General features: G+C 41.5%; 1 protein-coding gene across 5 annotated transcripts in view; it reads right to left on the bottom strand.

Annotated features, from left to right (window-relative positions):
• Nucleotides 1-245: 245 nt before the first annotated feature.
• The window catches only part of EPS8L3 (EPS8 like 3), a 244,681-nt gene continuing 221,092 nt past the window's right edge, over nt 246-23,834 (bottom strand). For all 5 annotated transcript variants that reach the window (XM_044286110.1, XM_044286109.1, XM_044286108.1 and 2 more), the window contains exons 19-20: nt 12,254-12,386; nt 246-414 (exon numbers count right to left, since the gene is read on the bottom strand). In XM_044286110.1, coding sequence (XP_044142045.1) covers nt 394-414; nt 12,254-12,386 — 154 coding nt within the window. In that variant the 3' untranslated portion in view covers nt 246-393. The remainder of the gene's footprint in view (nt 415-12,253; nt 12,387-23,834) is intronic.

Below are 23,834 nucleotides of genomic sequence, written 5' to 3'. Positions count from 1 at the left end.
CTTCAAAATGACATGTCCACAGGGACCAATTAAGTGGTAATCACTGTGTGCTGATCAAATGTAGAAACCGTAAATAAAAAGGACACGTCTGTCTTTACTGGGTGCAAGGATTCCCTGTGCAGCTGCTACTCTAAAGTACCCTGTTTTCATGATGCTACAGAATAAAGCTCCTTATTGGCATGACGGCTCAAAGTTTGCAAGTAGATTTCTGCAGTTTCTTGAATCAAAAAGAACCAAAAACAATATTCCCTGCAGGTAGATAATTTATTGAAATAAAATTTCAAATACAAATCAGCAATAAATTACACTAATCATGCACAGCTCAGTACAAAAGTGTCCTTATAGGGTTTCAACTTGGCTTCTGTTAGAAATGTCTGGCAAAAACTTCCTGAGTCAGTTCATAAGCTTTGCCATCTAAAGGAAGAAAAAAAGAAATAATTTAGTAAAAAATGGTTCATGTTAGATGTCATTTTGAATAGGCATGGCATACATTGTATTAGTATATGGTAGGGCACTTCAACCCCTTCCTGCAAAACGCTGTACATGTATGATGCTGAAAGAAGGTAAACGAAAATTGCTATACATATACAGCACCACTTTTACTCAGGATCAGCTGGGCTCCCAATGCACTGGCCGAAATTGTAGCCACCTGTGATCCTAGACTGACTATAGTGACTGTGGCATCTAATTGGTGTACAGAGGGAGGGAGGACTATCATTGGCCTCTGGGGATGCCATGTATAGAAACCTATAAGGCTACCTCAGCAAGGGTCCAGTAGGCAAACTGTCAGTGAAATACTGCCAGGTAAAGTGTAATACAATACAGAAGTAATGTAATTTTACCAGTAACTGGACTATTATAAGTTTAATCACAAATATTTTTGAAAAATTCACATTTCAAGTAATAAAATGTAGTTTTTACCCCATGTCCAGCTCTTTATATTGGCAAAAAGTAACAGATAAAGTACACATATTTGGTATTCCCTCATCTGTAATGACCTAATCTACAAAATTATCACACTACTCATCAGAACACTGTAAAATAAATTTTAAAAAAAATGCCAGAATTGCTGTTTTTGGTTACCATACCTCCCAGTTTTCAATTAATAGGGGGTTTTCTAACATATAAGCCCTGCAAAGCCACTTTAGACCTTCTTGAAATTTTTGAAAAATTGCTGCAAAACTTAAAAAAGTCTTTTAAATGTCCCCCCCCCCAAAAAAAAAGGTTTTTATTTTTTTATTTTGCCAATGTATCTGTCTTGGGGGTTGTATTAACTTCCTCTACATTATAAATGCTATTTGCTGAAGTGAGACAACTCCTTTAAGAGCAAAGACATACTTTAGAAGATTTAGATTGAGAGCCCCGATGGGGACAATAAGTGATAATAATGTCTGTAAGCTGGTGTGGAATAGTGTGATATAAGCAAGTAAAATAAATACGAGCAGAGAAATTTGAATTCTGCAACATTTTTGTTAAATTTAATTTTTTGGCAAGCTATTATGGATGCATTAAAAAGATACCTTCCAGCAATTATCTGCATAGTAGAAACTCACCTTACTAAAGAAACTGTGTCCCGTTTGACAACGGGATGGTATTCTCAATCTTACCATTCCACCTTTAGCAGTTCCTCTAGGGGCGTTTCAGTTCTGATTCATAATTCTGTAGATTTTATTCTTATAGAATCCTACATAGATGATCAGGGCAGATTCATCTTTCTGTACGGTAAGCTGCATGGGCATAGTTATATTCTTGCCTTTTTCTATATACCTCCGCCTTTTTCAATGTACCCATTGACTCAGCTGATGCTTTTCTCTGAAAGGAGGCCAGAATGCCGGTTAGTCCTGATGGGGGACTTTAATGCGGTTATGGACCCCAACAGAGATAGATTTACATTAGACGTAGATCGAGGGAGGAATTCATGTAATTCACCGCTGCCACAGTTTTGCTCGGAGGTTGGAGTGGTGGATATATGGGAACATCTTGGCGGAGGAAAGAGAGTATACTCTTGTGTTAGCCGGGGTGGTAGAGCAATGTCTAGGATTGATTTAGCATTTACTAATGAGAGCAACTTGCGTAATATCCGGAAGATACGATATGGGGTAAGAACAGTTTCGGACCACTCGCCCGTACTGGTTGAGGTTTGCATAGGGGAGAACAAGGATAGCAGGGGGTTAGGATTTAAGCTAAATCCATACTGGCTTACTATTATGGATAACCCTGAGCCTATTAAACTATTGATATCCTCCTTTTGGGAGGTGAACTTCCCCTCTGCTGACATCAATATAGTATGGGACGCCCTGAAAGCATATTTGAGGGGGGTGTTTATAAGTGAGATTGCTGCAGCAAAGAGAACATTTAAGAAAAAAGAGGAGGAACTGGTCAAAGCTGCTGCAGACACAACTGCACGATTTACCAGCCAACCTTCCGAGTATAACAGGGAAGAGATGCAGAAGGCCAGTTGTTTTTTGGAGAAATATATAATAGAGAAAGCAAACCATAGAGTCTTCTTTAAGGGCCTAAAATATTTTTCGGAGTCCGGACGCCCTGGTAAGCTTTTAGCCAGGATAATTACACAACAAGATAAGAAAAATCAATCTATTGTCTCGATTCGCAACACAGAGGGGGAAATTACAACAGACCCAGAAGGAATTAGGGATGCTTTTTTAAAATATTTCTCCCACATATATAGTTCCTCTCTCGGCTTGTCATCCGATCTGGCGGCGCAGTTCTTGGAGAGGATTCCACTTTCTACTTTAAGTGAAGCCCAAATAGAGTATCTGGAAGAGGAGTTGTCTCTTTCGGAGCTCCAGGAGGCCTTGGGGTCCATCTCGGGGAACTCGTCGCCAGGGATGGATGGCCTTCCATACGAGGTTTACCGTAAGTACAGTGATGTGATTCTTCCCCAGCTACTAGAGGTTTTTTCCCAAGCAACACAGGGAGGGGGTCTACCTTGTTCTATGATGGAAGCTCTTATTGTTTTAATTCCCAAAAAGGATAAAGACCCGATAGAAATGAGTTCCTATAGACCAATTTCTTTACTAAATACTGATGCTAAGCTACTATCAAAAGTTTTGGCTAGGAGGCTTTCGCGGGTTATATCCACCATTATCCACCCAGATCAAAATGGCTTTATGCCAAAGAGAGGCACCCATCATAATTTGCATAGGTTATTTATGAATATTCAGTCCCCGGGGTGCGGCTCCCGCTCCATCCTGTCGTTGGATGCTACAAAAGCCTTCGACAGGGTGGAGTGGATTTTTCTCTGGGAGGTGATGAAAAAAATGGGTTTTGGTCCGAGATTTATGTCGATGGTGCAGTTATTATATGGCTCTCCAGTTGCCAGGATTAGGATTAATGACAAGATCACTGAGAGTTTTTCCCTAGGAAGAGGCACTCGCCAAGGATGCCCTCTTTCCCCCCTCTTGTTTAATATTTATATTGAACCCTTAGCAGTTAGTATTAGGCAAGACTCGCAGGTGTCTGGCTTCGGTGTAATGGGGAAGCATGATCGTGTATCCCTCTATGCAGACGATATCTTGGTTTTTGTCCATCAAACAGAAACCACTCTTCCTCGAATAATGGATTTGGTGGGCTCTTTTTCTGCTCCGTCTGGTTTGCAGATTAACTGGGAGAAGACTGTTCTCCTCCCTATAGATGAGTTGCGAGGCGACTGGGACAATCAGCTAACAATCTCTGATTCAATAAAATACCTGGGGATTTCAGTTTCTGTCAAACCTCAAGAATACCTTCAACTCAATTTGATTCCCCTGTTGAAAAAGCTGAGGGCCAAAATTAAGATATGGCAAAAAATCTTGCCCGCAAGAGCGGATAGAATCTCTCTAATAAAAATGGTAGTGCTGCCCCAGGTTCTTTATGTCCTTCGCAACTCGCCTGTATGGATCACGGACAAGTATTTTAGATTGATAGAGCGGATGCTGAACGATCTATTATGGGGGAGGAAGCGCGTGAGACTGAAGGCACTCTATTTTTCCATGCCCTATAATCAGGGAGGTCTTAACCTCCCTTATTTTAAGGGCTATTTCGTGGCCTCTCAACTTTGTTTTTTCAATGATTGGGAAAGTAGCCATTTCTGCAACAGAGCGGTGAAAGACTCAGGTTTTTCAGATTTTTTTACTGTACTGGAGTCTGATTATTTATCAAATCCACAGATTGGGTATACACTCTTTTGCAGAATGGCTATAAAGACGTGGCTGGTTATAAGGAGCTGGTGTGGAGTCAAGGCATCACTTATCTGTACTCCATTGTGGCACAACTCAAAGCTCTTGGAGTTAGGGGATTTGGGTTGTTGCCAGTATTGGAGGACTAAGAATGTTCAATACTTATATCAGGTGGTCAGCGGCGGACAAATCCTGTCCCCGACGGAGCTAAGGCAAAGAACAAACCTGGGCGAGGTGGCTTGGTATGCATACTTTCAATTGAGGTCAGCACTTTCTAGTACTTTGAATAGTCACCTTCTTTCTATAGATACTCCCCAATTTTTACATGATTTACTCTGTAAAAAAGTTGTCACAAGAATTAAGATATCACACTGTTATAGACACTTAATGAAAGGATTTTTTTTGGGTGTTCTTTCTCCAGGACAAAGATCCTGGTCTTCTGTACTTCTAGAGATGGGTTCTCCAGATTGGGAGAATATAGGGGAAAGCTTAAAATTTGTTTCACACAACTTTAATCACACTGTTGTACAATTTAATATTTTGCACAAAATATATGTGACACCGCTGTGGTTATATAGGAGAGGACTTAGAGCCTCCTCTGACTGCCCACGCTGTGGCGATTCCGAGGCGGATCATTTACATCTGTTTTGGGACTGCCCAATGGTGAGCAGCTATTGGAGATCGGTCCAAATTAACTTGGCTCGTAAACTTAATATTGCTATTCCTCTGTCCCCCAGGATATGGGTCCTGGGAGATTTATCAGAGGTCAATTACCAGCCTATAAAACGCCAACTATTGATTAAAGTAATGTTTTTGGCCAGGCTTCTCATTTCCAGATTATGGTTTTCCTCTTCTGCTCCAGACTGCAACCATTGGTTAAGCTTGGTTGAGAAAGTGAAAAGTTATGAGAGGATTTTGTATAAACAAAGAGGATCCTATCTAAAGTGGGGCAAACTGTGGGCAGACTGGGACAAGCTTAAATAATTAATCTGGGTTATTTTCTTTTTTTTTTTTTTTTTTTCCTTCCTGCAAGGTGGGGGGGGGGGGGGGCTGGGCGGGTGGTTGGGAATGATCCTATTGGTCCGGTCTTTTCTATATGAATTATAAATAGTAAAGGAGGTGAAGTTGCACTTGGGAACTGGAGTATCTCTAGGAATGCTGGGGGATGCAGGACCTTCCGCCATTAAACAACGGTTAAATTATTTTTAAAAACGAACCAAAATGTTTAATTGAACCACTACACTGTGCCGGTTATGGGTGGGGATCCGGGGCCCGGGATATTGGGCAGCCCGGCGAATGGGTGTGCCCTAGGACGCGGCTCTCTCTGACAGACATGTGGCTCGACTGCAGGCAGTGATATGACACAGGTTGTATGGGTACCAAGAGGTGTTCTCTTAGCGGGACATAGCCGGTTTTAGGTAATGCTTATGTCTACATCTTCCCTAAATGCCGGTGATCACCGAGTGATACTCGAGCTGAGTCCCTTTATATGCGAGACACTGGTGTGGACATATGTGAGCTACGGTTAAGTCGGGCATTAAACTCTCAATTTAACTACATGGGGATGAGGCAGCAAAATATGCAAGAAGTTCCTTCTCTACTGCGATGGAAGACTGCTGGACCCCCAAATTTGTTTTATGAAATGCTTGCGATCAAAGATCGCAGTAGGCCCGCTACGTACGGTTAATGTGAGCACTGGATGAATGGTTACATGATGGTCAATCCTGTCAATTTCCCGCCTATGATCGGGGGAGAGAGCGCGGGGCGCGCGCTCGCTCCCTGGCTGTCACCCGGGCTGAGGGCCCCTAACCTTTTTTCCCCTCTATAGATAACAATATGTCAAGTGGGATGCTCTGTGTGTTTGTTTTGCCTATTAGGCTGTGAATGGCGGACGTATCCTGCCTTTCCCCCAGCAAGTGAGATCTCCATTTTTACTTTTTTTTGTCTCCATAAGCATGGATACTTGCATGAAATTATTCTTAATCATGTTGCAAATCACAAATTTACGGACTGAAGGATTTTATAATATTATAATTGTAATATGGATATGAATTTTTGCATTATAAATTAATAAAACATATTTAAAAAAAAAAAATATAATTTAATTTTTTGCTATGCCCATATTGCTCATGTGTTTGGTGATTAATAATTTACTGTTTCTGTTTCCGATCCGCAAAAAATGGATCACATACGGATATGTTTTGTGGAATAATGGAACAGAAGAGGACTTAAATCAGAGAAAAAAAACCTCAGATACGGAACAACGGATCCGTAAAAAACGGACCGCAAAACAATGGTCGTGTGCATGATCCCTAAGGGCTCATGCACGCAAACGCATTTACTTTCCGCTTCCATTCTCTTTTCTTTTGCGGACCGTATGCAGAACTATGCACTTCAATGGTTCTGCAAAAACAACGTAAGGTACGCCGTGTGCATTCTGTTTCCGTATTTCCGTTCCGCAAAAAAGTAGTGCATGTCCTATTATTGTCCGCAAATCACGGCCCGAGGCCCTATATATAGAAAAAAATATATAGAAAGCACACGGAACACATCCGTATGTCATCCGTATTTCATCCGTATTTTGCGGATCCATACTGTAGAAATGCTATGCCCAGCCCATATTGCTCATGTGTTTGGTGATTAATAAGTTACTCTTTCAGTTTCCGATCCGCAAAAAACGTATCGCATATGGAACCATACGGATATGTTTTGTGGAATATCGGAATGGAAGAGGACTTAAATCAGAGAAAAAAAATAACTCAGATACGGAACAGATTCATTAACCACTTCAACCCCACTAGCTAAAACCCCCTTCATGACCAGGCCACTTTTTACACTTCTGCACTACACTACTTTCACCGTTTATTGCTCAGTCATGCAACTTACCACCCAAATGAATTTTACCTCCTTTTCTTCTCACTAATAGAGCTTTCATTTGGTGGTATTTTATTGCTGCTGACATTTTTACTTTTTTTGTTATTAATCAAAATGTAAAGATTTTTTTGCAAAAAAATGACATTTTTCACTTTCAGCTGTAAAATTTTGCAAAAAAAACGACATCCATATATCAATTTTTCGCTAAATTTATAGTTCTACATGTCTTTGATAAAAAACAAATGTTTGGGCAAAAAAAATAAAATGGTTTGGGTAAAAGTTATAGCGTTTACAAACTATGGTACAAAAATGTGAATTTCCGCTTTTTGAAGCAGCTCTGACTTTCTGAGCACCTGTCATGTTTCCTGAGGTTCTACAATGCCCAAACAGTAGAAAACCCCCACAAATGACCCCATTTCGGAAAGTAGACACCCTAGGGTATTCGCTGATGGGCATAGTGAGTTCATAGAACTTTTTATTTTTTGTCACAAGTTAGCGGAAAATGATGATTATTTATTATTATTATTTTTTTCTTACAAAGTCTTATATTCCACTAACTTGCGACAAAAAATAAAAAATTCTAGGAACTCGCCATGCCCCTCACAGAATACTTTGGGGTGTCTTCTTTCCAAAATGGGATCACTTGTGGCGTAGTTATACTGCCCTGGCAATTTAGGGGCCCATATGTGTGAGAAGTACTTTGCAATCAAAATCTGTAAAAAATGACCGGTGAAATCCGAAAGGTGCACTTTGGAATGTGGGTCCCTTTGCACACCTAGGCTGCAAAAAAGTGTGACACATCTGGCATCGCCGTACTCCGGAGAAGTTGGGGAATGTGTTTTGGGGTGTCATTTTACATATACCCATGCTGGGTGAGAGAAATATCTTGGCAAAAGACAACTTTTCCCATTTTTTTAATACAAAGTTGGCATTTGACCAAGATATTTTTCTCACCCAGCATGGGTATATGTAAAATGACACCCCAAAACACATTACCCAACTTCTCCTGAGTACGGCGATACCAGATGTGTGACACTTTTTTGCTGCCAAGGTGGGCAAAGGGGCACATATTCCAAAGTGCACCTTTCGGGTTTCACAGGCCATTTTTTACACATTTTGATTGCAAAGTACTTCAAACACATTTGGGCCCCTAAATTGCCAGGGCAGTATAACTACCCCACAAGTGACCCCATTTTGGAAAGAAGACACCCCAAGGTATTCCGTGAGGGGCACGGCGAGTTCCTAGAATTTTTTATTTTTTGTCACAGGTTAGCGGAAAATGATGATTTTTATTTAATTTTTATTTTTTCCTTACAAAGTCTCATATTCCACTAACTTGCGACAAAAAAATTAAAATTCTAGGAACTCGCCATGCCCCTCACGGAATACCTTGGGGTGTCTTCTTTCCAAAATGGGGTCACTTGTGGGGTAGTTATACTGCCCTGGCAATTTAGGCAATTCGCATCGATCAATGTGGATGAAAAAATCTCTGCCAAAAAAAAAAAAAAGGAGGGGAAAGGGTCTGCCAGGACATAGGAGCTCCGTCCAACATCCATACCCACTTAGCTCGTATGCCCTGGCAAACCAGATTTCTCCATTCACATCAATCGATCATTGTCAGAATGCACATCAGTTACAGTTGCAGCTAGTCGATCGGTTGGTCCACCTGGAAGGTAAAAAAAAAAAGAAAAAACCAGGCCGCAACGCAATAATTTTATTAACTTTGGAACAGAATATATAAACTTTAACTTTTTTAACTAAACATTAACCTTTTTGCTTACTGGTGTTTTTTTTTTTTTTACCTTAATAGAACAAACCTCTACTTCCCCATGGGTCAATGTGCACAGCGCAAATCGCCCAAAGATGTGGCGAAGTGCGTTATGCACTTTGTCCCAGGTGAAAGGAGACGTTTGCAGCAGCTGTGTGAGTGAATGGGCCCTAATAGCCCTGTGTGCCTGCCCTGGTGAGATGTGATCCCTATGCTAATAGTGTACCTGTGAGTGGTACTTCCTGAAACACTCTCAAAAGCATAGGGCAGGGTGGTCAGGACAGTCAGGACAGAAATAGCGGGCGTCACGCCTTATTCCACTCCTGCTACAGACACGACATCTTTTTCGGGGTGACGGTTGGATTGAGGTACCAGGAACGACATTGGGGAAATGCCGCTCGTGTAGACGGCTACCTACACTGGTGGATGGGGCCACGGAACCTCCTGGGTGCAGGAGGTTCTCGATGATCTCTTCCTGAAATTTGAGGAAGGATCTAGTTCTCCCAGCCTTACTGTAGAGAACAAAACTATTATACAGAGCCAATTGAATTAAATATACAGACACCTTCTTATACCAGCGTCTGGTTCTGCGGGAAACTAAATATGGAGACAACATCTGGTCATTGAAGTCCACCCCTCCCATGTGAAGGTTATAGTCGTGGACTGAGAGGGGCTTTTCAATGACACGGGTTGCTCGCTCAATTTGTATTGTCGTGAATGGAGGAGAGCATGTAAACGTCACGCTTGTCTCTCCATTTCACCGCCAGCAGTTCTTCGTTACACAGTGCGGCCCTCTGCCCCCTTGCAAGACGGGTGGTAACAAGCTGTTGGGGGAAGCCACAGGCGCCAATCCGTTCTAGAAACAAATGCCTAAAGAGGGCCACACTCGTGTAAAAATTGTCCACATAAAGATGGTACCCCTTGCCGAATAAGGGTGACACCAAGTCCCAAACTGTCTTCCCACTGCTCCCCAGGTAGTCAGGGCAACCGACCGGCTCCAGGGTCTGATCTTTTCCCTCATAGATCCAAAATTTGTGGGTATAGCCTGTGGCCCTTTCACAGAGCTTATACAATTTGACCCCATACCGGGCGCGCTTGCTTGGGATGTATTGTTTGAAGCCAAGGCGCCCGGTAAAATGTATCAGGGACTCGTCTATGCAGATGTTTTGCTCTGGGGTATACAAATCTGCAGATTTCAGGTTGAAATGGTCTATGAGGGGCCGAATTTTGTGTAGCCGGTTAAAAGCAGGGTGGCCTCTGGGACGGGAGGCGGTGATGTCGCTAAAGTGCAGGAAACGCAGGATGGCCTCAAAACGTGCCCTGGACATTGGGTTCGTGGACCAATATGACCGCAATTCATGCTTTTTAGTTAGACCCATGTTGAGGAGAAGGCCCAGAAAAGTTTTAATTTCGGAAACTTGGACTGGTTTCCACCGGAAAGGCTGGGCATAAAAGCTTCCCGGGTTAGCGGTTATAAATTGTGTGGCATACCTGTTTGTTTCGGCCACAACTATGTCTAAGAGCTCCGCAGTCAAGAACAGCTCAAAAAATCGCAGGGCCGAACCGATCTGAGCTGTCTCAACCCGAACTCCAGACTGGGCAGTGAAAGGAAAAACTACAGGTGCGGCTGAAGTTGGGGACTGCCAATCAGGGTTTGCCAGCACCTCAGGGATTCTAGGGGCTCTACGGGCACGTCTTTGTTATGGCTGCGACGGGGTCACTACTGCACGTGCCACCGTACCAGCTTCAACTGCCCTTCTGGTGCTCGCTACTTCACCATGTTCTACGGCAGTGCTGGTACTAGGTCCAGGGAGGGCTGCGCTGGTGTATGCCTCACCACGTAATCCGACAGTAGCAGCCCCACTCTGCTGCTCTTGAAGCGGATCCTGCGCAACCTGTGGTCTAGCGACACGGGGCCGGGTACGCCTGGTGCTATCAGGGACCTCAGCCTCCTCGTCCGAACTTTGGGTCAGAGAGCCACTGCTTTCTACAGGTTCGTATTCTGACCCGCTAGATTCATCAGATGAGGGTTCCCATTCCTCAACCGACTGGGTCAGAAGCCTGTAGGCCTCTTCAGAAGAATACCCCCTGTTTGACATTTGGGCAACTAAATTTAGGGGTATTCCCTGAGACTAGCCAAGAAAAAAAAGCAAGCCTGTCTTTCAAAGGGGAAGCTAGCGAAGTACCGGAGGCCGCTGCGGTTGATAAAAAATATCAAAACTGATTTTTTTATCGCCGCAGCGCGTGTAAAGTGAATGTGCAGTGATCAAAAAAAATATATTTTTTTGTCACTGCGGTGGGGCGGACGTGGGTGAACGCACGTGTGGGCGACCGATCGGGCCTGATCGGGCAAACACTGCGTTTTGGGTGGAGGGCGAACTAAAGTGACACTAATACAATTATAGATCTGACAGTGATCAGTTTTGATCACTTCCAGATACTATAAAAGTACAAATGCTGATTAGCGATACGCTGGGCTGGGCGCTAACCGATCCCTAAACTACCTAACCAAGGGGCCTAAACTATACCTAAAACCTAACGGTCAATACCAGTGAAAAAAAAAAGTGACAGTTTACACTGATCACTTTTTTCTTTCACTAGTGATTGACAGGGGCGATCAAAGGGGTGATCAAAGGGTTAATTGGGGTTCAGGGGGGTGATCTGGGGCTAGTATGTAGTGTTGGTGTACTCACTGTGTAGCCTGCTCCTCTGCTGGATCTAACCGACGAAAAGAACCAGCAGAGGAGCAGGCCAGCCATATAACAGATCATATTTACTAATATGATCTGTTATCTGGCACTCTGTTTTTTTTTAAAATCATCAGCTTGCCAGCCGCGATCATTGGCTGGCAAGCTGATGACGTGACCCCCCCTCGACGAAATGCCGGCCCGAACTGCGCATGCGCGGGCCGGCAAAGCGTGTCATCTCGCGTCTCACGAGATGACGCGTATATGCGTGACTGTGCGCAGCGCTGCCGCCTCCGGACCGCACATCTACGTTAGGCGGTTAAAAACGGGCCACAAAACAACAACCGTCGTGTGCATGAGCCCTAATTTTGAGGGAAGATATCTGATTAGCTCAGAGAACACCATACTCCTGACATCAAACCAGTAGTATGTAGGACAGAGAAAATGATCTGCATTGACTTCTCAGTATAAATTGTACAGTCAAGAAAGTGTCATATCTAATATCTCTGAATAAATTACATGTTTTGGGGTTCTCCAGTCCAGGGCTGGACTGACTAAAAAGCAGTCCTGCCACCCATTAAGAAATTAGTTTGCTGGTGAAAGGAAAGCAACCACCAACATAGTAAAAATACATAGCAACGAGATTCCATCTTAGTTGCAATGTTTATATTGTGAACTTATTAGTACGTAAAAGTAAAATGATTGCTATAAGCAACTATTTTTAGGTCCACAAAGTTAAATCTCACCGGTAAGGAAAGTCGAAGTTCATTGAGTTGTGAATACACACGACCACCCTCTTCAGGGCAAACAGCTTTCAGGTCATCGCGACTTAAGTCCAATAGTTGATCCCCTCTTAAAACTCCAAGGCACCTTACTGTGCTGTAAAGGAAGAGTGGAAACATGAAGAAAATGTATTTTTCTTAGTCTGAAAATAGCAAACATACATGCTTTTTGTTAACCCCTTAGGGACATAGCCTTATGTCATCTTAAGGACCAGGTAATTTTTTGCAAATCTGACCAGTGTCACTTTAAGTGCTGATAACTTTAAAACGCTTTGACTTATCCAGGCCATTCTGAGATTGTTTTTTCGTCACATATTGTACTAATGACACTGGTAAAATGAAGTATAAAAAAATTATTATTTTTTTGCATAAAAAATACCTAATTTACCAAACATTTGGAAAAATCTGAAAATTTCAAAGTTTCAGTTTCTCCACTTCTGTAATACATAGTAATACTTTAAAAAATTGTGATGACTTTACATTCCCCATATGTCTACTTCATGTTTGAATTATTTTGGGAATTATATTTTATTTTTTGGGGATGTTACAAGGCTTAGAAGGTTAGAAGCAAATCTTGAAATTTTTCAGAAATTTACAAAAACCCAATTTTTAGGGACCACTACAGGTCTGAAGTCACTTTGCGAGGCTTACATAATAGAAACCACCCAAAAATGACCCCATTCTATAAACTACACCCCTCAAGGTATTCAAAACTGATTTTACAAACTTCGTTAACCCTTTAGGTGTTGCACAAGAGTTATTGGCAAATGGGGATGAAATTTGAGAATTTCATTTTTTTGCCAAATTTTCAATTTTAACCCATTTTTTCCACTAACAATGCAAGGGTTAACAGCCTAACAAGACTGTATCTTTATTGCCCTGACTCTGCCATTTACAGAAACACCCCATATGTGGCCGTAAACTACTGTACGGCCACACAGCGGGCATAGAGTGAAAGGTGCGTCGTTTGGTTTTTGGAAGGCAGATTTTGCTGGACTGGTTTACACCATGTCCCATTTGAAGCCCCCCTGATGCACCCCTAAAGTAGAAACTCCATAAAAGTGACCCCATCTAAGAAACTACACCCCTCAAGGTATTCAAAACTGATTTTACAAACTTTGTTAACCCTTTAGGTGTTGCACAAGATTTAATGTAAAATAGAGATACAATTTCAAAATTTCACTTTTTTGGCAGATTTTCCATTTTAATATTTTTTTTCCAGTTACAAAGCAAGGGTTAACAGCCAAACAAAACTCATTATTTATGGCCCTGATTCTGTAGTTTACAGAAACACCCCATATGTGGTCATAAATTGCTGTACGAGCACACGGGAGGGCGCAGAAGGAAAGGAACGCCGTACGGTTTTTGGAAGGCAGATTTTGCTGGACAGTTTTTTTTTGACACCATGTCCCATTTTAAGCCCCCCCTGATGAACCCCTTGAGTAGAAACTCCAAAAAAGTAACCCCATTTTAGAAACTGCAGGGTAGGGTGGCAGTTTTGTTGGTACTAGTTTAGGGTACATATGATTTTTGGTTGCTCTATATTACGCTTTTTGTGCGGCAAGGTAACAAGAAATAGCTTTTTTGGCACCGTTTTTTTTTGTTATTTACAACATTCATCTGACAGGTTAGATCATGTAGTAATTTTATAGAGCAGGTTGTCATGGACGCGGCGATACCTAATATGTATAATTTTTTTTTTATTTATGTAAGTTTTACACAATGATTTAGTTTTTAAAACAAAAAAAATGTTTTAGTGTATCCATAGTCTAAGAGCCATAGTTTTTTCAGTTTTTGGGAAATTATCTTAAGTAGGGTCTCATTTTTTGTGGGATGAGATGACGATTTGATTGGCACTATTTTGGGGTGCATATGACTTTTTGATCGCTTGCTACTACACTTTTTGTGACGTAAGATGACAAAAAAATTGCTTTTTGTACACCATTTTTATTTTTTTACGGTGGTCACCTGAGGGGTTAGGTCATGTGATATTTATTGAGCCGGTCGATACGGACGCGGAGATACCTAATATGTATACTTTTTTTTATTTATGTAAGTTTTACACAATGATTTCATTTTTGAAACAAAAAAAAATCATGTTTTAGTGTTTCCATAGTCTAAGAGCCATAGTTTTTTCAGTTTTTGGGCGATTGTTGGGTAGGGTATGATTTTTGAGGGATGAGATAACGGTTTGATTGTTACAATTTTGGCGTACATGCAACTTTTTTGATCACTTTTATTACCTTTTTTGGGAAGTAAGGTGGGCAAAATTTCAATTTCATTATAGTTTTAAATTTCTAATTTTTATGGCGTTCACCGTTCGGGTAAAGTAACATGACCGTTTTATAGATCAGGTCGTTACGGACGTGGCGATATCAAACATGTGTAGGGATTTTTTTTTTCACTTTTAATCAGTGATAAATGTTTTTTTTTTTATTTTGATCCAGTGGGTCTGATGTCTGTATAATACACTACAGTACACTATATAGTGTTTTGTACTGTATTTTACTTACACTTTGTCTGAACAGATCTAGGCCTTTAGCACAGATCTGTTCAGCACCATGGACAGCAGGATGCCTGAGAAGGCATCCTGTTGCCATGGGTACCTTCCCCGTCTGCTCAGTTGTGGCCACAACTTCGCAGACTGGGAAGGGTAAGGAGGGGGGCTCCCTCCCTCTGTTACCCCATCCTGTACGGGGACTGCAAAGGCACAGCAGCCTCCCGATGGGAGAGGGAGGGAGCTCCCTGACTGTTATTAACCTTTTCCATCGCATCACATGGCTGACATCGCATCACAGATGTCAGCCGTTTATACCAGGGTGTCAGCAATGTGCTGACACCCTGGTATACCCCTGGCCACCAACGATTATTCAAGGGGAGGCGGGCGGGGGATCGCAATCCCGCCTCCCGCAACGCCCGCACCACCTGCAACCCGTTGACATAAAACCATTCAGGGGTGCAGAGGGGGTGAAACATATATATTTTAGGCATATTAAAGTTTCTGATCCCCGAGGTCAGGGACCGCGGGGATCAGAAACTGCAGAAAGCGCAGCAAACCGCAGGTCTGAATTGACCTGCGGTTTGTTGCGATCGCCGACATGGGGGGGGTCACGGGACCCCCCCCCGCGCATTTAGCCGAGGTGCCTGCTTAATGATTTGAGCAGGCACCTTGTTCCGATCACCGCCGGCCGGGCGGCAGTGATCGGAACAACACATGACATCCCGGTACATCATGTGTCCTTAAGTGCCAGGACAACATGACGTACCGGTACGTCATGTGTCCTGAAGAGGATAAGTTCGCCTAGTCCCTACTACTTTTGAGTGTTTATTAGAGATGAGCGAATCGAAGCTTATGAAGTGAAATTTGCTCAGAATTTCAGGAAAAATTAGATTTGCAACGAATGCGAATTTCCTCGCCCTTCATGGTAAAGAATCACAATTTTCCTAAAATGGTGGCTACTCGTGTGAGGACTGAGGACATGGGGCATGGAACTCTGGGAAGGCGGGATTACCCAGATTGACATGCCTGCATGCAGCCAATCGCCAGCCAGCCCTGTGATGTCACAGCCCTATAAATACAGCAGCCATTTTAGATTCTGCCATTTTCCATCGTTCAGAGTGCAGGGACAGACGTGTGAAGGCGCTAGGGACAGCTATTGGAAAAACCTCTATGTTTAAAAAACTAAAAAAGGATTTATAAGTGCAGGGAAAGTATAGGGAAGAATCATTACACAGCATCTTAGTGTAGGGAGAGACATCACAAGGCACTAGGGACGTTGATAGGAAAGTGATTTACAAATGCAGGGAACTATTATTTGGGGATCCAAATAGTCATTAGACAGCTCTGTCATTCCAGCTTTTTGTTATTGGGCTGCAAATGTTATGTTGGAAAGCCTTTAGTGGCTTATATCTTAGTATGTTATTCAGTATCACAAGAAAAATATATGCACATTTCACTTCTGCTGTTATTTCTGTTAAAAGCATATAGGGACGTATTACAGTACAACAAGAAAAATATATACGCACTGCACTGTTGCACTTATTTCTGGTCAAAGCATATAGGGGTGTATTACAGTAAAAAGAGAAAAATATATGCGCACTGCACTGTTGCATTTATTTCTGGTCAAAGCGTATAGGGGCGCATTTCAGTAAAATAAGAAAAATATATAAGCACTGCAGTGTTGCAGTTATTTCTGGTGAAAGCGTATAGGTGTGCATTACAGTAAAAAAAGAAAAAAATATTCTCAGTGCAGTTCTGCAGTTAATTCTGGTGAAAGTGTATAGAAGGCATATTTCAGTAAAATGAGAAAAGTATATATGCACTGCACTGTTGCAGTTATTTCTGTTGAAAGCGTATAGGGGCATATTTCTTTAGAAAAAGACAAATATATACGCACTGCACTGTTGCAGTTATTTCTGGTGAAAGCGTATAGGGGCATATTTCTTTAGAAAAAGACAAATATATACGCACTGCACTGTTGCAGTTATTTCTGGTGAAAGCGTATAGGGGCATATTTCTTTAGAAAAAGACAAATATATACGCACTGCACTGTTGGTTATTTCTGGTGAAAGCGTATTGGGGCGTATTTCAGTAAAATAAGAAAAATATATACACACTGCACTATTTAATTGATTTCTGGTTAAACCGTATAGTGGCCTATTTAATTCCAACAAGAAATATATATTCTCAGGTCACTTCTGCACTTACAGTCAGGTCCATAAATATTGGGACATCAACACAATTCTAACATTTTTGGCTCTATACACCGCCACAATGGATTTTAAATAAATTTAACAAGATGTGCTTTAACTGCAGACTGTCAGCTTTAATTTGAGGGTATTTACATCCAAATCAGGTGAAAGGTGTAGGAATTACAACAGTTTGCATATATGCCTCCCACTTGTTAAGGGAACAAAAGTAATGGGACATAATAATCATAAATGAAACCTTCGCTTTTTAATACTTGGTTGCAAATCCTTTGCAGTCAATAACAGCCTGAAGTCTGGGACGCATAGACATCACCAGACGCTGTATTTCATCTCTGGTGATGCTCTGTCAGGCCTCTACTGCAACGGTCTTCAGTTTCTGCTTGTTCTTGGGGCATTTTACCTTCAGTTTTGTCTTCAGCAAGGGAAATGCATGCTCAATCGGATTCAGGTCAGGTGATTGACTTGGCCATTGCATAACATTTCACTTCTTTCCCTTAAAAAACTGTTTGGTTGCTTTTGCAGTATGCTTTGGGTCATTGTCCATCTGCACTGTGAAGCACCGTCCAATGAGTTCTGAAGCATTTGGCTGAATATGAGCAATAATGTTGCCTGAAACACTTCAGAATTCATCCTGCTGCTTTTGTTAGCAGTCACATAAATCAATAAATATAAGAGAACCAGTTCCATTGGCAGCCATACATGCCCACGCCATGACACTACCACCACCATGCTTCACTGATGAGGTGGTATGCTTAGGATCATGAGCAGTTCCTTTCCTTCTCCATACTCTTCTCTTCCCATAACTCTGGTACAAGTTGATCTTGGTCTCATCTGTCCATAGGATGTTGCTCCAGAACTGTGAAGGCTTTTTTAGATGTCGTTTGGCATTCTCTAATAAGGCCTTCCTGTTTTTGAATCTCGCCAATGGTTTACATCTTGTGGTGAACCCTCTGTATTCACTCTGGGGAAGTCTTCTCTGGATTTTTGACTTTGACACACATACACCTACCTCCTGGAGAGTGTTCTTGATCTGGCCAACTGTTGTCAAGGGTGTTTCCTTCACTGGGGAAGGAATTCTTCTGTCATCGACCACAGTTGTTTTCCATGGTCTTCCGGGTCTTTTGGTGTTGCTGAGCTTAACGGTGCATTCCTTCTTTTTAAGAATGTTCCAAACAGTTGTTTTGGCCATGCCTAATGTTTTTGCTATCTCTCTGATGGGTTTGTTTTGTTTTTTTCAGCCTAATGATGGCTTGCTTCACTGATAGTGACAGCTCTTTGGATCTCATCTTGAAAATAACAGCAACAGATTCCAAATGCAAATAGCACACTTGAAATGAACTCTGGACCTTTTATCTGCTTATTGTAATTGGGATAATGAGAGAATAACACACACCTGGCCATGGAACAGCTGAGAAGCCAATTGTCCAATTACTTTTGGCCCCTTAACAAGTGGGAGGCACATATGCAAACTGTTGTAATTCCTACACCGTTCACCTGATTTGGATGTAAATACCCTCAAATTAAAGCTGACAGTCTGCAGTTAAAGCACATCTTGCATGTTTCATTTCAAATCCATTGTGGTGGTGTATACAGGGAGTGCAGAACTATTAGGCAAGTTGTATTTTTGAGGATTAATTTTATTATTGAACAACAACCATGTTCTCAATGAACCCCAAAAACTCATTAATATCAAAGCTGAATATTTTTGGAAGTAGTTTTTAGTTTTAGCTATTTTAGGGGGATATCTGTGTGTGCAGGTGACTATTACTGTGCATAATTATTAGGCAACTTAACAAAAAACAAATATATACCCATTTCAATTATTTATTTTTACCAGTGAAACCAATATAACATCTCAACATTCACAAATATACATTTCTGACATTCAAAAACAAAACAAATCAGTGACCAATATAGCCACCTTTTTTTGCAAGGACACTCAAAAGCCTGCCATCCATGGATTCTGTCAGTGTTTTGATCTGTTCACCATCAACATTGCGTGCAGCAGCAACCACAGCCTCCCAGACACTGTTCAGAGAGGTGTACTGTTTTCCCTCCTTGTAAATCTCACATTTGATTTGTTCTCAATGGGGTTCAGATCAGGTGAACAAGGAGGCCATGTCATTAGATTTTCTTCTTTCATACCCTTTCTTGCCAGCCACGCTGTGGAGTACTTGGACGCGTGTGATGGAGCATTGTCCTGCATGAAAATCATGTTTTTCTTGAAGGATGCAGACTTCTTCCTGTACCACTGCTTGAAGAAGGTGTCTTCCAGAAACTGTCAGTAGGACTGGGAGTTGAGCTTGACTCCATCCTCAACCCGAAAAGGCCCCACAAGATCATCTTTGATGATACCAGCCCAAACCAGTACTCCACCTCCACCTTGCTGGCGTCTGAGTCGGACTGGAGCTCTCTGCCCTTTACTAATCCAGCCACGGGCCCATCCATCTGGCCCATCAAGACTCACTCTCATTTCATCAGTCCATAAAACCTTAGAAAAATCAGTCTTGAGATATTTCTTGGCCCAGTCTTGACGTTTCAGCTTGTGTGTCTTGTTCAGTGGTGGTCGTCTTTCAGCCTTTCTTACCTTGGCCATGTCTCTGAGTATTGCACACCTTGTGCTTTTGGGCACTCCAGTGATGTTGCAGCTCTGAGATATGGCCAAACTGGTGGCAAGTGGCATCTTGGCAGCTGCACGCTTGACTTTTCTCAGTTCATGGGCAGTTATTTTGCGCCTCGGGTTTTCCACACGCTTCTTGCGACCCTGTTGACTATTTTGAATGAAATGCTTGATTGTTCAATGATCACGCTTCAGAAGCTTTGCAATTTTAAGAGTGCTGCATCCCTCTGCAAGATATCTCACTATTTTTGACTTTTCTGAGCCTGTCAAGTCCTTCTTTTGACCCATTTTGCCAATAATAATTATGCACACCTGATATAGGGTGTTGATGTCATTAGACCACCCCCCTTCTCATTACAGAGATGCACATCACCTAATATGCTTAATTGGTAGTAGGCTTTCGAGCCTATACAGCTTGGAGTAAGACAACATGCATAAAGAGGATGATGTGGTCAAAATACTCATTTGCCTAATAATTCTGCACTCCCTGTAGAGGCAAAAGAAATTGAATTGTGTCGATGTCGCAATATTTATGGACCTGACTGTTTAGTGGCAGTATTGCACTGAAGGCTATATGTATGATAGGTCCACTAGTAGCTAATAGGTAGCGAAATTATATAGTGGCTCTCTGATGTTTATATCATTGGAAACTAACATTCATACAGCAACCCCCAAAAAATTGCCACAATAAATATCACTTTTGCATATGTTGGTTGTAAGTTATAGATAATAATACATTTGCATATGCTGGTAATAGGAGCTACTAGTGTACCTTTCATAAATACAGCTTTCAGTGCAATACTGTCACTATACAGTTGTGTTCAAAATAATAGCAGTGTGTTTATAAAAGTTAATAAAGCTCAAAATCCTTCTAATAGCTTTTATTTATATACACACAAATGCATTGGTAACACTACACATTCTATTCCAAATCAAAACATGAAGAAAAATATATCAAATTTGTGTTGTTCCTCTAAAAAAATTGAAGAAAAGTGAATATTAGACTGTTCAAAAAAATAGCAGTGTTTGTATTCTTCTTTTCAAACTCAAACATTCACTATAGTAACATAGTAACTGTGACAGACTGAACCGCTGGAGCAGCCTGAGGGCCAGCCTCCTTCCTAAAAACTATGGTCCGAGAACTATGGAGACCCCCTAAGACCTTTTGGGGTTACAAGGAACTATGAACCCTGATTTATGTGTGTAATTTATATGCCACATATTTCCTATGCACTGAGACTCCCACTGATTGTGTTAGTGATGGGATTAAGATAGTTGATTATAATAGCAGCCGACTCCTATGATACACTCAGGAGATAATCCCATCACATGTGTCTCCTCTTCCCATTCATTCATTATGGAGGGGGTGAAGATATCTGTTTGCATGTTCATTGCTGATTGTGTCACAGACAATGCCATTGTGTTTGTTGAATAGGGTTAATTTTGTGTTTAAACTGTACAGGATTGGCTGCTATGCCATGTCCTCAGTATGTCATGTGTATATAAGTCAATACTGTGTGTTTAATAAAGAGTTCCTGTTTTACCCTTCATCATGTTGAGGCTGGTGTTTGGGTAACTGATAGACACCGGGGATTGCTATACGCTGAAGATTTGCTATGCTCCCCTGGCTATACTATTAGCTCTTGTAAGAGCTGTTCCTGGTTCCCGTGGTGGTTTTGGTGTAGAGCGGAGTGCTTGGAGTCCTCGGGAAGCACTAGGAGCATCCATCAACGGAGATACCCGGTAGGGGTGCCAGGAGATCAGTTACAGTAACATAGTATATAAGGCCGAAAAAAGACATTTGTCCATCCAGTTCAGCCTGTTATCCTGCAAGTTGATCCAGAGGAAGGCAAAATCCACTGTGAGGTACAAGCCAATTTTGTTGAAAGTTTTCTGCAACTCCCCTCTTATTGCTCTGTAGAGGGCCGACACCTTCAGATTTATACTTTTTACCATTTATATGATTGAAGAGCATTTTAGGGTTAGTTTTGCTCTCTTTGGCAATTAAACTCTCGGTCTCTAGTTTGGCGGCTTTTATTAGTTTTTTACATATTCTATTTTTTTCCTTATAGTTTTTCAGTGCTTCCTCCCTACCCTCTTGTTTTAGTGATTTTAAATGCTTTCTTTTTGTCATTTATTGCCTTCTTTACAGTTCTATTTATCCACGTTGGTTTCTTCTTGTTCCTTAACCTTTTATTCCCATAAGGTATGTACCTCTCACAATTAGATTTTAGGATGCTTTTAAAAATATCCCATTTTGTGGCTGTATTTTTATTTTTGAGGACTTTGTCCCAGTTAGTTAGGCCTATGGCCTCTCTTAGTTGGCTAAATTTAGATTTTTTTAAGTTTAGTATTTTTGTTCCTCCCTGTAGAAACGCTTGTTTGAAGGATAATTGGAAGGTTATTACTTTATGGTCACTATTTCCCAGGTGTCCCCCAACCTGCACATCTGTTGTTCTGTCAGGTCTATTGGGTAATACTAAGTCCAGTATAGCTGTCCCTCTAGTCGGGTCTTGAACCAGTTGGGAAAGGTAATTGTCTTTGATTATTGCCAAGAACCTGTTTCCTTTATGAGATATACAAGTTTCAGTTTTCCAGTCTATATCTGGGTAGTTGAAGTCCCCCATAATAACCACCTCATTATGATTTGCCACCTTGTCTATCTCGTTTAGTAGTAGATTTTCTGTGGACTCTAGTATATTAGGTGGTTTATAATAAACTCCTATAAGTAATTTATTATTGTTTTTGCCTCCATGCATTTCTACCCACAGTGACTCTATATGTTCATGTCCCTCACATATCTTCTCGGACTGTGGGCTTTAGACAGGACTTTATATAAAAGGCAGACCCCTCCCCCCCTCTGGTTTTGACGATTCTTTCTAAACAGACTGTAACCTTGTACATTAACTGCCCAGTCATAGCTATCATCCAGCCATGTCTCAGTTATTCCCACTATGTCATAGTCCTCCTCACACATCACTAATTCAGTATATGAAAAATCTTTGAAGATTTAGCTTTCCTTTGAATCACTTAACTAATATTTAGTTGTATAACCACTGTTTCTGTGAACTCCTGTACATCTGTGTTGCAAGGAGTCAACCAACTTCTGGCACCTGTGAACAGGTATTCCAGCTCAGCATGATTGGACTACATTCCATAATTCTTCTCTATTTCTTGGTTTTGCCTCAGAAACTGCATTTTTTATGTCATCCCACAAGTTTTCTATTGGATTAAGATCTGGGGATTGGGCTGGTCACTCCATAACGTCAATCTTGTTGGTCTGGAATCAAGATGTTGCACATTTACTGGTGTGTTTGGGGTCATTGTCTTGTTGGAACACCAATTTCAAGGGCATTTTCTCTTCAGCATAAGGCAGCATGACCTCTTCAAGTATTCTGATGTATTCAAACTGATCCATGATCCCTGGTATGCAGTAAATAGGCACAGCACCTTAGTATGAGAAACATCCCCATATCATGATGCCTGTGCCACCATGTTTCACTGTCTTCACAGTGTATCACCTATAACGCTCAGAAAGCTACCACACAAGCAATTATAATTAATTAATTCTTTATTATACATCCATTTACAATGCATTAGTGAAAAATATTACAAAAAGCAGCAGCCATGGGGACACAGAAGTGTTACAGAAAATTTAAAAACAGAGTGAGCTCCAGACCATGAGGGACTAGTATACCCACAGTTAAAGCAGTACCAGACAAGTGGGGCTCATATGGCAAAGTGCACACAGGGTATCAATTATGATGCACCGCAAGCACAATCCATGCATAGCGGTGTGGGCCTTCGTGCCCCCCTACAAAAATGGAACTGCTGAGGGGAAAGAAAGTACAGAAAGTCACATATCTTACTGACCCTAGTCTGGAGCAGCCGCCCGACAATCGTTTCGCTTCACACTTCCTCTAGGGGCGTACCCTGTGCATACCCTGAGTGCACTTTGCCATATGATCCCCACTTGTCTGGTTCTGCTTTAACTGTGGGTATACTAGTCCCTCATGGTCTGGAGCTCACTTTGTTTTTTAATTTTCTGTAACACTTCTGTGTTCCCATGGCTGCTGCTTTTTGTAATATTTTTTTACTAATGTATTGTAAATGGATGTTTATTAAATAATTATAATTACTTGTGTGGTAGCTTTCTGAGCGTTATAGGTAATATACGAATAACTCCATGCGAGATATTTATGAAATTAATTTTTT

Source organism: Bufo gargarizans, chromosome 3, assembly GCF_014858855.1.
Source record: "Bufo gargarizans isolate SCDJY-AF-19 chromosome 3, ASM1485885v1, whole genome shotgun sequence".
Classification (NCBI taxonomy): Eukaryota; Metazoa; Chordata; class Amphibia; order Anura; family Bufonidae; genus Bufo; species Bufo gargarizans.
The sequence above is the reverse complement of the archived record's forward strand: the minus strand, read 5'-3'. Positions and strand labels throughout refer to the sequence as shown.